Source organism: Choloepus didactylus, chromosome 24, assembly GCF_015220235.1.
Source record: "Choloepus didactylus isolate mChoDid1 chromosome 24, mChoDid1.pri, whole genome shotgun sequence".
NCBI lineage: Eukaryota > Metazoa > Chordata > Mammalia > Pilosa > Megalonychidae > Choloepus > Choloepus didactylus.
This window is the reverse complement of record NC_051330.1, coordinates 11,501,807-11,518,551: the sequence shown is the minus strand read 5'-3', so window position 1 is coordinate 11,518,551 and position 16,745 is coordinate 11,501,807. Positions and strand designations below refer to the sequence as shown.

The window sequence follows — 16,745 nt, the reverse complement described above, 5'->3', positions numbered from 1 at the left end:
CTTTTTCTATTTTCTAGTGTGTTAGAACAGCTAGAAGGAAATACCTGAAACTGTTGAACTGTAATCCGGTATACTTGATTCTTGATGATGGTTGTGTAAGTATGCAGCTTTTATCATGTGACCATGTGATTGTGAAAACCTTGTGACTGACACTCCCTTTAATAAGTGTATGGGTAGATGAATAATAAAATAAAGACAAAAATATACATAAATAAAATTTTTTAAAAAAGCAATGTCCCTTAAGTGCTCCCATTACACAAAACATAAAACATGCCAGAGATTTTGGTTCCCACTTCCCCCTAGATTCTGAGAAGGCCAAGGTATTCTGGCAGCAGAGAAAAGCAGAGCTCAGTGGGAAACATGGAGCAAAGCATTTCTGCAGCATACTGGAGGTGCCCTTTGGCCCTGGAGATCCAGCCCTTGGGGTAATCCCTGTGGACAGTTACCCATGGGCTTCCTCTAGCCTAATGCACAGGATTCAGATAAATATCAACCAAAATAAATCTGTCGGAGGCAGGAAGCATGGCAAGGCATGGTGGCTGCACACATCTGGGCAGGGTCTAAGAGGGTGCAAGAGCCAGCCCAGTGCTTTCCACTCGGCTTTGCTGGAGTTCCAGGTGGGCCCTCTCTCCAAGAAGCTGCTCAGATTGAAACACTGACACATGAATTGATTAATGAAGTGGGGCACAGCATATCCTATCGTTGATGACATTCCTAAAATGACACCAAAGGCAGCTAGGATGACACATCAAAATAAGAAGCAAGAAGAAACAGAGAAGGACTAGATCATAATTTTAAATAAAATACATGCAACAATTAAATTCTGTTAAAGCTCTCTGTTGTAGTTTGCTAATGCTGCCAGAATGCAAAACACCAGAGATGGATTGGCTTTTATAAAAGGGGGTTTATTTGGTTCCACAGTTACAGTCTTAAGGCCATAAAGCATCCAAGGTAACACATCAGCAATCGGGTCCCTTCACTGAACGATGGCCAATGGTGTCTGGAAAACCTCTGTTAGCTGGGAAGGCATATGGCTGGCATCTGCTCTGTAGTTCTGGTTTCAAAATGGCTTTCTCCCAGGACGTTCCTCTCTAGGCTTCAGCTCCTCAAAAATGTCACTCTTGGTTGCTCTTGGGGTGTTTGTCCTTTCTTAGCTTCTGCGGAGCAAGCCTGCTTTCAAAGGCCATCTCCAAAATGTCTCTGTAAGCTGAAGCTCTTCTCTCAGCTCCAGTGCTTTCTTCAAAGTGTCCCTCTTGGCTGTAGCTCCTCTTCAAAATGTCACTCACAGCTGCACCGAGTTCCTTCTGTTTGTCAGCTCATTTATAGGGCTCCAGTGATTTAATTTAGACCCACCCTGAATGGGTGGGGTAACAACTCCATGGAAATTATCAAATCAGAGTCATCACCCACAGTTGGGTGGGGTGCATCTCCACAGAAACAACTCAAAGAATTACAACCTAATCAACACTGATAACGTCTGCCCACACAAGATTACATCAAAGATAATGGCGTTTGCGGGGACATAATTCATTCGAGCTGGCACACTATCTATCTTTTAAAAAGTCAGGGTGGTGGATAATAAGTGGGGAAAAGTATGTTTCTTGTCCAACATTGACTCTCCTTATTCCTCTGTTCTCTTTACAGGACTGCTGTATTCAGTCTTTCCACAGGGCTGCACCAGCACAACCAGCCTGTGCTTTTACAGTCTGCTCTTGCCAATTACCAGGCCAATTTATGTGTTCTCCCATCTTTGGACTTGGATGGTGTTCTGGTGAGTTCCAACTGGGACATGAGATTTCCACAGTTTCTACAAGCAGGAAATGTCTCTTTCACAGTCCACACTTCTAATCGACACTATCCCTGTGCTCACATCTCTCCTTACATAGGACATACTCCTAGTCTTTCTAAGGGAGACAATGCAGAGTCCCATCCCGTCACTCTGGGGACACACAGTGGTCTCTCCATCTATTGAGAGATAGGGTCATTGCAATACATTTCTATATGAATGTTTGCACAGAAAGGGCAAGAAAAGAAGACACAGACAGCAGTCTTTGATTCGTAGCAATTTTGAAACCTGCAGACAAAATATTTGTCTTCTACCCAAGACAAGAGGAGAGGGATATTCTTGATGAAGTCCCGATCTGCATTCTGGAAGGACCTCTTACATGAGGTTCCTGATTTCCGTGGAAACAAAACTCTCTCAAAACCCAGTAGACTTCTAATCCATTTGCTTCCAGTCAGTTCCACATGTCCACGGTTTGGTTAGAGATGCTCTCAGATCTTTTTTCTTTACTTTCTCACCCCATTGCTTCTCTATCATTCTCAATTCAAAGACAACGCCCTTGAGGATATGAGCTTTGATGAAAAGGCCATATCTGTAATCTATTCTCTACTTTTAGACATTCAGTTAGGTTATATATGTCCATAACGTCATCTTTTAAATTTGAGTTCTCAAAACAGTCAACTTTTCTACATTGAGAGCTCCAAATTTCTGAGTTCTCTTTATTCCTTTTCCTTTCTTTTTACAAAGTAGCCAATTCTTTCCAGAGCTTACTTCTTTCTCATAATACCTTGCAACAGCCAGTACACATTGATCCAAACAAATTGCATGGCCCTGATTAGATGCAAGGAGGGCCAGGATATATAACATCTCTCTCTCTCTCTCTCTCTCTGTATGTGTGTGTGTGTGTGGTGAGCCACACAACTCATTGCTAAATTGCTTTCCAAAACGTTCATATATCAATTTACACTTGAGCCAACAATGGGTAAGACTTTGCTTATCCACATCCTTGCATGTACTTAATCTTATCAAACTTTCTTGTTATTCTCCCCACGGTTCTGCACAACAAACTGTAAACTCCCTCAAGACTAGGATATGTCTTACTCATTTCGTACTCCCAGCCATCAGCACACCATCTGAAATGTACCCACATGATGATCTAGTGAATGTCGCTTGAATAAATGAGGGACAGGTAGGATTACTTATCTGTTTTGAAAGAAGAAATTTACCAAATCCCAGGAAGCACATGTTAAAGACATGCTATGAAACTTTGATCTTAACAGAGCTTTATCGTAACCTGCCTCCTTCCTCTTCAAAAGCTGTGTTTTTGTGATGTTAACCGGAATAGTGTCCAATTCAAACAAACCTTTCAGACTTAATGCAAGAACCACTCAACATGGAATAATACGCCCCTTTTTGCTTCCATTTCTAGTCTTCTACATTCAAATTGGGGACTCACTAAACTTTGTCTCTTAAGTGAAAGGTTCTCCCTTGCTTGACAAGCAAATAAACTCAGCTCTCTCTCTGTTTGTTTAGTTCTAGTGGTCTTTATGTCCTTTGGCAATGTATAAATTCATTTCCCTATATCTCTATTGGTGATGTATGCAAATGACACAAATGTTGCAGTATTAAGAGCTTAGGCTTTCAATCAGACAAATCTGGGTTGAGATCCTGCTCTACCATCCACAGTACAATTTGAGCAAATCAAACCACCATTTCAGTTTTCTCCTGTGTATAAAAGGAAATATGACACCTACTTAACAGGATTACAGTGGACATAAATAACCAATAGAAAGCAACTGGAACATGGAGAACTCAACAAACATTAATAAAATCCAATTGATTTCTAGATATGGTAACATTTTTCAGTTCCCATCCCATTTATCTCTAAAGCAGAATGAGCCATGCCACAGGAGGACATGGTTCCCAGCCATGGTTCTAATTATTCAAAGTTTAATCCTAACTCATGTTCAGACTTCATCCCATATACCTGATCTTCATTAAAACCCTATCTGTGGTGGCCCAAAGAAATCAGGACTTGTGCTTTGTCTAGGTGTTCAGACTAGCTAATAGGCAAATGGGGGATAATAATAATCTCCCAAGTCACAAGGTTGTCACGAGGTCCACGTCAGTTAAGATATGTGCATTGCTAAGCAGCATGCTAGTGTTGTAACATTTGTAGAGCACTGCATCATAGATAATTATTATTGATTATTTAATAACTGGCTATTAACTGGATTGCTACTAAATTTTATTAAACATCTATCTATATTTTTTTGTGTTATAGCAGAACTGAATTTCCTATTTCTCTCAGATAATCAAAGATATTTCTCCTATGAAAAAAGTAACAAATGAAAGCAGATAATGCCCAAAGAATTAAGATTGTTATGCTTTAGTTTATTAAAGATTAAAAGTTGCAAACAAAATGTATCTTCATTGATTTACATGTCTGCAAACATCCACACTATGTACACGGCAGTTCTGAATTTTCGTCGGTCATTTTTCCAGTCACTTGAGAGTTATTTTCTTTGGCTTCCAATTTAACAAATCCGTTAATAAATTCCCAAAGCTTCCTTGAAATACATAACAAATGAGTACAGCATGTTAGGGGAAAGTACACTAAGCATAAAAGCAAATTTCAAAATAAATATTTATCTTAAGGACACAAATATTGACTCCAAAACAGATGAAATGAGACTCGGCAACCCTCCACTTTTGTTTCCAAGGGTATTTTTAGTAGGTTTTTGGCCTTGAGTGTAGCAAAGATAATCTAAATACATGGATGCCTTTCTCTGATTATGCTTTAGCATTTTGCAATTAAAAATTCATAACTTAAGAGTGACTAAATCTCACTAAAGTGACACAAAGGATATAATAAGCCCCTCTCCCAACTCCATCGATCACAGCAATGTCACAAGGATCTCCCTTTGATTCACCTGGCCCCCAAAATGCTGCATACCCCAAAATATGCTGCACTTTAGTCTCTATCCTTGTGGCTATTTTTCTCACTAGTTCTGATTGATTAGAGGAAAGCCCAAAAGAAAAAGCGATCACCACTAAGGACATCTGCATGGGGGGAGTAAGAACACTAGTTTTAAATAACCTGCTATACCACCATAGTCAGCCTCAGGCCATACAGCAGATGCAGCGTTTTCCAGGCTAATTTATCCCGAGGCTGCAGAAGTGGATTTACCATGAAGATAAGATGTTTAAAGTCTCAGGTCCCTTCCCTGGCATGGGCCCTCGCCGAGGCTGTGGGAGCATCCTTAGGGATTTCATATTTGCCACTCAGGTTTCTTTTCCTTTAGGATGGCACCCAAAATGGATCGACCCCACAAGCCTGAGCCCACCGTGCACAGTGATCTGCAGCTCATTTGCTCAGCGCCCACCCAGCACCTTTCTGCCATGGCTTTCTCAGCCACTCGAGTTGGGAATGGAATATTCCATTTTCTGGTCTCCCTGGCAGCTTAGGGTGGCTGGCCAATGGGATGGGGGTAGAAGGCTCCTTCCTAATTTAAGGGGAAAGCCTCATGGTGAGCTTTTTGCCATTTGTCCTTCCACTTCTGCTTTCTTCCTCCTGAAAACTGCCATGTTGAGGTTCTGAGGGGGAAGCCCTGACTCAAAGGAAAACAGGGAAGGAAGACAGAAGACTCCTGGTTCTTTCATAGAAGCATCCAGCCCAGGCCACCCACACAAATCCAAGACACTCTTTCCATGTTTAAATCGTGGTGTGGTTTTCTGTTGCTACCTGAGATTCAAACTGTAATCCCAGCTCTAAGAAAATTAATTATATAACGTCTAAACTTATATCAGACAATATAAATCAACCATTTCCTTTTGAAGTGAAACTTTTCAGAGTTACAAAGCATGGGGTTGTTAAAAGATTTAATAGCACTAAATGCCATATAATTAAAAAAAAAAAAAAAAGCATTCCACAGCCACGTCTTCCCCACCTTTCTGATTCCTGTCCTTGGAGAATCCACCTGCAACTCTTCTGCTTTTTCTGAAAAATTCATTTCTATATTGCTAAATAATTTGTACAGATGGAGGTTTAAATCTTGGACTTAAACTAAGCATTCATAAGCACAGCAAAGGGTGTGGCATGTATGTTTAAAGTTAATATTCCTGAGCGTGAACACTTTGGGGGTATGGTCTAGTGTTGTAAGATATCGTCCCAGTTCTCTATGTTAATACTCACTGCTGCTCCTCTCTATTCATCTTGCTTTTCTCTATATTCTGCTTCACATGGTTTTCAGTAACCTACCCAAAATTATAAATCATCCGGTCACGTATATTGGCAATAGCAATGAATCCAAATTATTACCACTTCTATAATCAGACATAGCATCCTAAATCATACTGTACATGATATGTAATCAAAGCAGAACTAGCATCTGTTAAACAATGAATGTTGTATGTGTTTTAGAGGCATACCCTGCAAGTTCTTAGGGGAGCCAGTTAATTATAATCCCTTGTCATCTAATAGACCCGGTACGATTAATTGTAACGTCTGGAAGGCTTAGAAGCATGGTTGACATATTCAACCATTCAAAAATAATGTTTAATCTCTTTTCATTAATATATTAGCTTACAACTGCCCGGTTTTAAGCAAATGTCTGCATAGCCAGACACTCCTAACATTAGAGAAAGTTATCGTTTAGAAAAAGAATGCATATATTCTTATTTGGTTTATGACATAGGATAAAGAGTTACTAGAGTAAATATTCCTATTGATATACACTGATTCACAAAAACTTACATTTATTTTCTTCTGTAAAATCTTGTTTGCTGTCTCCAATTTTGAAGCCTCAAACTGAAAAAGAGATGGTTTTAAGAACAAGATACTTGATTAAAAATATTTGTTAACTATTTTCCCCTTTTATGAAACAAAAGGTATTATAGGATTGCTCCCCCAAATGAATCTATAAATTCATTGCAAGTCCAATCAAACCATCAATAATATGATTAATGGAACTTGAAAATTTAGTCAATAATATGAATGAGAATATCTAAAACAATTGTGAAAAATAAGATCGTTGGGCAGGGGGATATAAAGACTTGCTCTATGAGATATCCAAATATTAAAAAGGAAGATATCCAACAATTAAAACAGAGGCTGGACAACGTATTATTGAGAACCTAAGCTGCTGTGAATTCCAAATTCACTACCCGACAACTTAGCTTTAGTGACGTTACTTTGCATATTCACAGATCTTTCCTTACCTGCAGAAGAGGGTTAATAATCACAACTATCTCTTGGTTGCTGATTAAATGGAAAAGTATTTTTTAAATGCTCACCACAGTGTCTGGCACATTGTAAATCCTTAATAAATTTAGCTATTTTTTTAATATCTTCTGATTAGAAATGATGCAGAAACCAATTATTTAATAGGATAATAAATGCAATTTTACTGTGTCTCCCAGTCTTTCAATGAAGGAGCCAAACATAATTAATAAATAATATGATAGTGATAAATAATAATAATTATTAAATTAAAATAATAAAAGAAAGTGAAGTGGAATCATGATAGGGAATCATCTATTTCCTAGATTCAATCCATTTAAAGAGGTTCTAACTGTGAAAGAAATGCTTATGGTTTTGACATATTGAGCTTGCTATAACTTGTTCTTTTCACCATTTAAAAACTCAACTATAAATTAGTGTTGGTTCTCAAGCATTATTTAGCTTTGAAAAAGAGCAAACTCTCTAAACAAAAAACACAGAAGGAAATCTGAATGCATTATTTTTAAAGAGGAAGAGAAAGAAATCAAAATGAGTTTGAACCACCACTACCCTTCTACACACTTGATAATTCTGCTTTAAAAAGTTAGTGCTGGGAAAATTTATGTAACTATATAACCAAGGTTAAAAAGAATAATCACACATCATTTATGAACTCCGTAACTAGAGGTTGCATTGATTCAGATTCTGCATGGATAAAAATTAGGCTATAATATATAAAAAGTAGGCACCTCACCATGTCAAAAACATAGATTATAATTAACATTTATCTTGTTCATCAACAAAACAATAAGCAAAAATCATGAAAAGCGTTTACAAAAAACATTTTCTATACAAATTTTTAAAATTTTAAGGACACAGAAATCTACCTGAAAGAGATCCAGCTTGGACATTAACAGACATCTACAGAAGTTTTTGATGAGTTTGTGCAAGACCTTTGTAATTAGGCTAATTATTTGTTAAAACTTTTTGAAATGAAAATATATTAGGAGCCAATTTTATGATATTTTTACACTATGACAAAATCAAATTAATGTGTTTGCCGAGGTCCTTAAGAAAAAGAATAATCTAAACATTCATTAAAATAAATAAAACTGCATACCTCTATGCTCTTAATGCTATTCTCAGTGATGTCTGAAATTCCAGTGTGAATCAAAGTTGTTTTAATTTCTTTTTCAAGATCTTGAATTTCATCCCATTTATTGAGTATCTCACACCTCTTCTTTTCAACCTTCTCAATAAGAGTAAGATGATCCTCATCAAGTATTTTTTTCTCAGATGATTCTGGAAATATTTGTAAAATCAAAATATTGTGTTTAATATCAGCTCTTATTTTTATTGGTATTATTATTAAGAGTATTGTGTATGTTAAAATATAATTTTTTTCTTGAACATCAAGAGCTTCAAGAAAAATAGTCTGATCCAAGAATGCAGTTATTCCTCCTTTAATTAATCCATATAAACAATAAGTATGTATTCAGTATCTAATTTGTGCAGACACTGCCCTGGGTGGAAAGGTTCAATGATGAATTGGGACACATAGCCCCTTCCAGAGTTTACAGTCTAGCAGACCAACAAGCAACTACAAGAAGGTTACGGTAAGGGTGTAAGGAGAAGGTTCAATGAGGAGACAAAGCCAGAGTGCCCGGTGCAGGGTGGGGAGGTTTAAGGACGACTTTGCCAGAGTGATTAATTGTGACCAAGTGGAAACCCAAAGGGTAGGGAGATGATGGAGAGCTGAATTTGTCACATTCAGTAAAAAGGTGCCCAATAGATTCAGTTATTAAGGAAGAGGTTTTATGACCTGTGTTAAGACTCTTAAGATGGGAAGATACACAATCAGACCATGGAAACTCAATCTACAGTACGGAAAGTGGATCAGACAGGGCAAGACTGGGATTAGGGCGGCCAGTTCGAAAGCTACTGGAAACATTCAAACAAGAAGTGCAGCTCCACCAAATCAGTTGGTCCCCATGGCATATGATCAAGTGGAAAGATGCAAAAGCTAATTAGGAAATGGGAAAAAAAAAAAAAAAAAAAAAAAAAAAAAAAAAAACAAGGCTTGGTGATTGACTAGACCTGGGATATAAACAAGAGGTAGGAGTCAAAAATAACCCCTAGGTTTTAGCTTCGCTGTAGTGAGGAATGGATTTTGTGGGACGGAAATAATAAGTTCAGTGCAGGATAGAGGTAAGGGGCAGATTTGGGGTCAAAAGAGGTGGCTTCAAATGCCAACTTGGCCATTTACTCCAAGCTGTGTCAGAAGTGGTTGAAGGGCGAAGGATGAACGATGCATTTTCTGATGAGTGACATGTTTTCTGGTGTGAGCCTCTGTGTGTTTGGTGATGCCATTCACTGAGATAGCCAGGAAGATGTAAATTGAGGGTGGGAGATAGTGTACTTAATTGCGGACACGTTGAGTTGCGATGCCTATGGGACACTCAAGTAGACATGTCCAGTAGGCAGTTGGATATACACACCTCAAGCCTAAAAAGAGATTTCTTTTTTTAGCAGGAGATATAGATTTGGAATAAACAATGTGTAGATTGAAGGAAAGATACGCTAAACTCTAAAGCACATCAATATTTAAGGAAAACAGAAAGATGATGGAGACATTGAGTGTGCTAACTGCTAATAGCTACTTTGTCATCAAGCAACACAGTCAGATACCGATTACAATGACAAGGCATTTTTTTGAGAAGGAACAATTGCCCCCTTTTGATAGAAAAAAAATCAATTAGAAATATTGCTAATTGATTGATAATTGATTGGTTGATAATTAAGTGCAAATAAGAAACTAAATGGAAGTCATTGCTCTCCTTCAACTTTTCCAAGTTTGGAAGGAGGGAGAACTTTGTAGTTAAGTTTTTTAATTCTTGGGAATCAGTGAAGCAGATACGCAGTGAACGAGCTGAGGGGACGGAAACAGCCAAAGTTAAGCTTCCAGACAAATTCTAAGCTGAGAATTTCAACCTGAAACAATTAGCTGAAGACAAAGAAGGCAAAAAGACTGCGAAGCTATTTGAGTGACCCAGCTGCCACTCCTTTTCTGCCTAAGGAGCTTTCATAGTGAGGAAGAATGAGTATTCAAAAGAGCACAAATTTCACATAAAACCTGAGCCATTGGAGAAGAAGTCTCCAAAATGAGACATGTGGGAAAAGAATAAAGCAGGATAAAGAGAAATAATACTGAAGGAGAGCTGTCAGAAATAGTCAACTAGGATCAAATATTATAAGTTTATGAGTTCCAGAAAATCAGTAATTTTTGCTTGTTTATTATTTTTTTATTAATCTGCCTTTTTTTTCTGTTAGGGGTTAATAACAAAACTCTTTTAAAATTTGTGGGCTTACACCTCTGCAGGTGAACTCAGTGCCCTCCCCTCTCCACGGGACCTGACTCCCAGGGGTGTAAATCTCCCTGGCAATGCAGGATATGACTCTCGGGGGTGAGCCTGGACCCAGCATCATGGGATTGAGAAAGTCTTCTTGACCAAAATGGGGAAGAGAAATGAAACAAAATAAAATTTCAGTGGTTAAGAGATTTTAAATGGAGTTGAGAGGTCACTCTGGAGGTTATTCTTATGCACTATATAGATATCCCTTTTTCGTTTTTAGTGTATTAGAATAGTTAGAAGGAAATACTCGAAACTGTTGAACTGCAACCCAGTAACCTTGATTCCTGAAGATGATTATATAACTATATAACTTTTACGGTGTGACTGTGTAATTGTGAAAAACCTTGTGGCTCACACTCCCTTTCTCCATTGTATGGACAGATGAGTAGAAAAATGAGGACAAAAACTAAATGACAAATAAGGGGGGGAAGTGTTGTTTTGGGTGTTCTTTTTTACTTTTATTTTTATTTTTATTCTATTTTTACTTTTTTGGAGTAATGAAAATGTTCAGAAATTGATTCTGGCAAATGCACAGCTAAAATGATCATACTGTGAACAACTGATTGTACACGGTGGATGATTGTGTGGTATGTGGCAATATCTCAATAAAATTGCAGAAAAAAATTGTGGGCTTATTTTAAGAGACAGGAAAAAAAAAAACAGAGAGCCAGAAAGCTGGGGTCCCATTCCACAGACCATTGGTGAGAAGAACCCTAAAATATGAGCCATATGGGACAGGAAGAAAGGGAGCCAGACAAACTCTGATCCCTGATCTGGGGAACCCAGGCAGTAAGAAACCCCTGCATGGACAGCCAGCAGGGTAAATACACTCGTGTTGCTCATAAGAAGGAAAGCCAAAACAGGTGGAAGGATAGAAAATCAAAATATTGTGGCAAGAGCCTTTGAGGTCTGGCTCTGCTTACAACTGAAAAAAGTTAGATCTGTCTGAGGATATCCCAAAAAAATGCTGATAAAAAAAATAACTCCAGTATGAGTTAGCATTTATCAAATTTGGAAGAAAAAATGGCACTCAACTGATTCCTCACGTAAACATTAAAAAACAATGAGAAAGATCCTTAAGTGAACCTATATTGATTATTTAATCATTCTCAAAATTGCATATCTTTGAGATCACTTTAATATACATAAGCAAAAATATTCACAAAATGTTATCAATTTCCCATGAAATGTATATTCTCTCCTCACAAGTAGTAATGATTAATAATAAGAACTAATAAGCAGAAGAGGCGGGGCAAGATGGCAGACTGGTGAGCTGTATGTTTTAGTTACTCCTCCAGGAAAGTAGGTAGAAAGCCAGGAACTGCGTGGACTGGACACCACAGAGCAATCTGACTTTGGGCATACTTCATACAACACTCATGAAAACGTGGAACTGCTGAGATCAGCGAAATCTGTAAGTTTTTGCGGCCAGGGGACCCGCGACCCTCCCTGCCAGGCTCAGTCCCGGGAGAGGAGGGGCTGTCAGCTCCGGGAAGGAGAAGGGAGAACTGCAGTGGCTGCCCTTATCGGAAACTCATTCTACTGATTCAAACTCCAACCATAGATAGACTGAGACCAGACACCAGAGAATCTGAGAGTAGCCAGCCCAGCAGAGAGGAGACAGGCATAGAAAAAAAACAACACGAAAATCTCCAAAATAAAAGCGGAGGATTTTTGGAGTTCTGGTGAACATAGAAAGGGGAAGGGCCCTGAGGCGCATATGCAAATCCCGAAGAAAAGCTGATCTCTCTGCCCTGTGGACCTTTCCTTAATGGCCCTGGTTGCTTTGTCTCTTAGCATTTCAATAACCCATTAGATCTCTGAGGAGGGCCCGTTTTTTTTTTGTTTTGTTTTGTTTTTTTTAATCCTTTTTTCTTTTTCAAAAACAATTACTCTAAGAAGCCCAATACAGAAAGCTTCAAAGACTTGCTATTTGGGCAGGTCAAGTCAAGAGCAGAACTAGGAGAGCTCTGAGACAAAAGGCAATAATCCAGTGGCTGAGAAAATTCACTAAACACCACAACTTCCCAAGAAAAGGGGGGTGTCTGCTCACAGCCATCATCCTGGTGGACAGGAAACACTCCTGCCCATCGCCAGCCCCATAGCCCAGAACTGCCCCAGACAACCCAGTGTGACGGAAGCGCTTCAAATAACAGGCACACACCACAAAACTGGGCGTGGACATTAGCCTTCCCTGCAACCTCAGCTGATTGTCCCAGAGTTGGGAAGGTAGAGCAGTGTGAATTAACAAAGCCCTATTCAGCCATCATTTCAGCAGACTGGGAGCCTCCCTACACAGCCCAGCAGCCCAGAACTGCCCTGGGGGGACGGCACTCACCTGTGACATAGCACAGTCATCCCTCAACAGAGGACCCGGGGTGCACGGCCTGGAAGAGGGGCCCACTTGCAAGTCTCAGGAGCCATACGCCAATACCGAGGACTTGTGGGTCAGTGGCAGAGACAAACTGTGGAAGGACTGAACTGAAGGATTAGACTATTGCAGCAGCTTTAAAACTCTAGGATCACCAGGGAGATTTGATTGTTAGAGCCACCCCCCCACCCCGACTTCCCAGAAACACGCCCCATATACAGGGCAGGCAACACCAACTACACACGCAAGCTTGGTACACCAATTGGACCCCACAAGACTCACTCCCCCACTCACCAAAAAGGCTAAGCAGGGGAGAACTGGCTTGTGGAGAACAGGTGGCTCGTGGATGCCACCTGCTGGTTAGTTAGAGAAAGTGTACTCCACGAAGCTGTAGATCTGACAAATTAGAGATAAGGACTTCAATTGGTCTACAAATCCTAAAAGAACCCTATCAAGTTCAGCAAATGCCACGAGGCCAAAAACAACAGAAAATTATAAAGCATATGAAAAAACCAGACGATATGGATAACCCAAGCCCAAGCACCCAAATCAAAAGACCAGAAGAGACACAGCACCTAGAGCAGCTACTCAAAGAACTAAAGATGAACAATGAGACCATAGTACGGGAGATAAAGGAAATCAAGAAGACCCTAGAAGAGCATAAAGAAGACATTGCAAGACTAAATAAAAAAAAATGGATGATCTTATGGAAATTAAAGAAACTGTTGACCAAATTAAAAAGATTCTGGACACTCATAGTACAAGACTAGAGGAAGTTGAACAACGAATTAGTGACCTCGAAGATGACAGAATGGAAAATGAAAGCATAAAAGAAAGAATGGGGAAAAAATTGAAAAAATTGAAATGGACCTCAGGGATATGATAGATAATATGAAACGTCCAAATATAAGACTCATTGGTGTCCCAGAAGGGGAAGAAAAGGGTAAAGGTCTAGGAAGAGTATTCAAAGAAATTGTTGGGGAAAACTTCCCAAATCTTCTAAACAACATAAATACACAAATCATAAATGCTCAGCGAACTCCAAATAGAATAAATCCAAATAAACCCACTCCGAGACATATACTGATCACACTATCAAACACAGAAGAGAAGGAGCAAGTTCTGAAAGCAGCAAGAGAAAAGCAATTCACCACATACAAAGGAAACAGCATAAGACTAAGTAGTGACTACTCAGCAGCCACCACGGAGGTGAGAAGGCAGTGGCACGATATATTTAAAATTCTGAGTGAGAAAAATTTCCAGCCAAGAATACTTTATCCAGCAAAGCTCTCCTTCAAATTTGAGGGAGAGCTTAAATTTTTCACAGACAAACAAATGCTGAGAGAATTTGCTAACAAGAGACCTGCCCTACTGGAGATACTCAAGGGAGCCCTACAGACAGAGAAACAAAGAAAGGACAGAGAGACTTGGAGAAAGGTTCAGTACTAAAGAGATTTGGTATGGGTACAATAAAGGATATTAATAGAGAGAGGGAAAAATATGGCAAACATAATCCAAAGGATAAGATGGCCGATTCAAGAAATGCCTTCACGGTTTTAACGTTGAATGTAAATGGATTAAACTCCCCAATTAAAAGATATAGATTCGCAGAATGGATCAAAAAAAATGAACCATCAATATGTTGCATACAAGAGACTCATCTTAGACACAGGGACACAAAGAAACTCAAAGTGAAAGGATGGAAAAAAATATTTCATGCAAGCTACAGCCAAAAGAAAGCAGGTGTAGCAATATTAATCTCAGATAAAATAGACTTCAAATGCAGGGATGTTTTGAGAGACAAAGAAGGCCACTACGTACTAATAAAAGGGGCAATTCAGCAAGAAGAAATAACAATCGTAAATGTCTATGCACCCAATCAAGGTGCCACAAAATACATGAGAGAAACACTGGCAAAACTAAAGGAAGCAATTGATGTTTCCACAATAATTGTGGGAGACTTCAACACATCACTCTCTCCTATAGATAGATCAACCAGACAGAAGACCAATAAGGAAATTGAAAACCTAAACAATCTGATAAATGAATTAGATTTAACAGACATATACAGGACATTACATCCCAAAGCACCAGGATACACATACTTTTCTAGTGCTCATGGAACTTTCTCCAGAATAGATCATATGCTGGGACATAAAACAAGCCTCAATAAATTTAAAAAGATTGAAATTATTCAAAGCACATTCTCTGACCACAATGGAATACAATTAGAAGTCAATAACCATCAGAGACTTAGAAAATTCACAAATACCTGGAGGTTAAACAACACACTCCTAAACAATCAGTGGGTTAAAGAAGAAATAGCAAGAGAAATTGCTAAATATATAGAGACGAATGAAAATGAGAACACAACATACCAAAACCTATGGGATGCAGCAAAAGCAGTGCTGAGGGGGAAATTTATAGCACTAAATGCATATATTAAAAAGGAAGAAAGAGTCAAAATCAAAGAACTAATGGATCAACTGAAGAAGCTAGAAAATGAACAGCAAACCAATCCTAAACCAAGTAGAAGAAAAGAAATAACAAGGATTAAAGCAGAAATAAATGACATAGAGAACAAAAAAACAATAGAGAGGATAAATATCACCAAAAGTTGGTTCTTTGAGAAGATCAACAAGATTGACAAGCCCCTAGCTAGACTGACAAAATCAAAAAGAGAGAAGACCCATATAAACAAAATAATGAATGAAAAAGGTGACATAACTGCAGATCCTGAAGAAATTAAAAAAATTATAAGAGGATACTATGAACAACTGTATGGCAACAAACTGGATAATGTAGAGGAAATGGACAATTTCCTGGAATCATATGAACAACCTAGACTGACCAGAGAAGAAACAGAAGACCTCAACCAACCCATCACAAGCAAAGAGATCTAATCAGTCATCAAAAATCTTCCCACAAATAAATGCCCAGGGCCAGATGGCTTCACAGGGGAATTCTACCAAACTTTCCAGAAACAACTGACACCAATCTTACTCAAACTCTTTCAAAACATTGAAGAAAATGGAACACTACCTAACTCATTTTATGACGCTAACATAAATCTAATACCAAAACCAGGCAAAGATGTTACAAAAAAGGAAAACTACCGGCCAATCTCCCTAATGAATATAGATGCAAAAATCCTCAACAAACTACTTGCAAATCGAATCCAAAGACACATTAAAAAAATCATACACCATGACCAAGTGGGGTTTATTCCAGGCATGCAAGGATGGTTCAACATAAGAAAATCAATCAATGTATTACAACACATTAACAAGTCAAAAGGGAAAAATCAATTGATCATCTCAATAGATGCTGAAAAAGCATTTGACAAAATCCAACATCCCTTTTTGATAAAAACACTTCAAAAGGTAGGAATTGAATGAAACTTCCTCAACATGATAAAGAGCATATATGAAAAACCCACAGCCAGCATAGTACTCAATGGAGAGAGACTGAAAGCCTTCCCTCTAAGATCAGGAACAAGACAAGGATGCCTGCTATCACCACTGTTATTCAACATTGTGCTGGAAGTGCTAGCCAGGGCAATCCAGCAAGACAAAGAAATAAAAGGCATCCAAATTGGAAAAGAAGAAGTAAAACTGTCATTGTTTGCAGATGATATGATCTTATATCTAGAAAACCCTGAGAAATCGACGATACAGCTACTAGAGCTAATAAAGAAATTTAGCAAAGTAGCAGGATACAAGGTTAATGCACATAAGTCAGTAATGTTTCTATATGCTAGAAATGAACAAACTGAAGAGACACTCAAGAAAAAGATAGCATTTTCAATAGCAACTAAAAAAATCAAGTATCTAGGAATAAACTTAACCAAAGATGTAAAAGACCTATACAAAGAAAACTACATAACTCTACTAAAAGAAATAGAAGGGGACCTTAAAAGATGGAAAAATATTCCATGTTCATGGATAGGAAGGCTAA

At 38.5% G+C, this 16,745-nt stretch overlaps 1 protein-coding gene across 3 annotated transcripts in view; it reads right to left on the bottom strand.

Annotated features, from left to right (window-relative positions):
- Window positions 1-4,156: 4,156 nt before the first annotated feature.
- The window catches only part of C24H6orf118 (chromosome 24 C6orf118 homolog), a 29,682-nt gene continuing 17,093 nt past the window's right edge, over window positions 4,157-16,745 (bottom strand). For 2 of the 3 annotated variants that reach the window (XM_037817876.1, XM_037817878.1), the window contains exons 7-10: window positions 8,125-8,306; window positions 6,540-6,593; window positions 5,979-6,040; window positions 4,157-4,353 (exon numbers count right to left, since the gene is read on the bottom strand). In XM_037817876.1, coding sequence (XP_037673804.1) covers window positions 4,245-4,353; window positions 5,979-6,040; window positions 6,540-6,593; window positions 8,125-8,306 — 407 coding nt within the window. In that variant the 3' untranslated portion in view covers window positions 4,157-4,244. The remainder of the gene's footprint in view (window positions 4,354-5,978; window positions 6,041-6,539; window positions 6,594-8,124; window positions 8,307-16,745) is intronic. The other variant, XM_037817877.1, reaches the window with a different exon arrangement.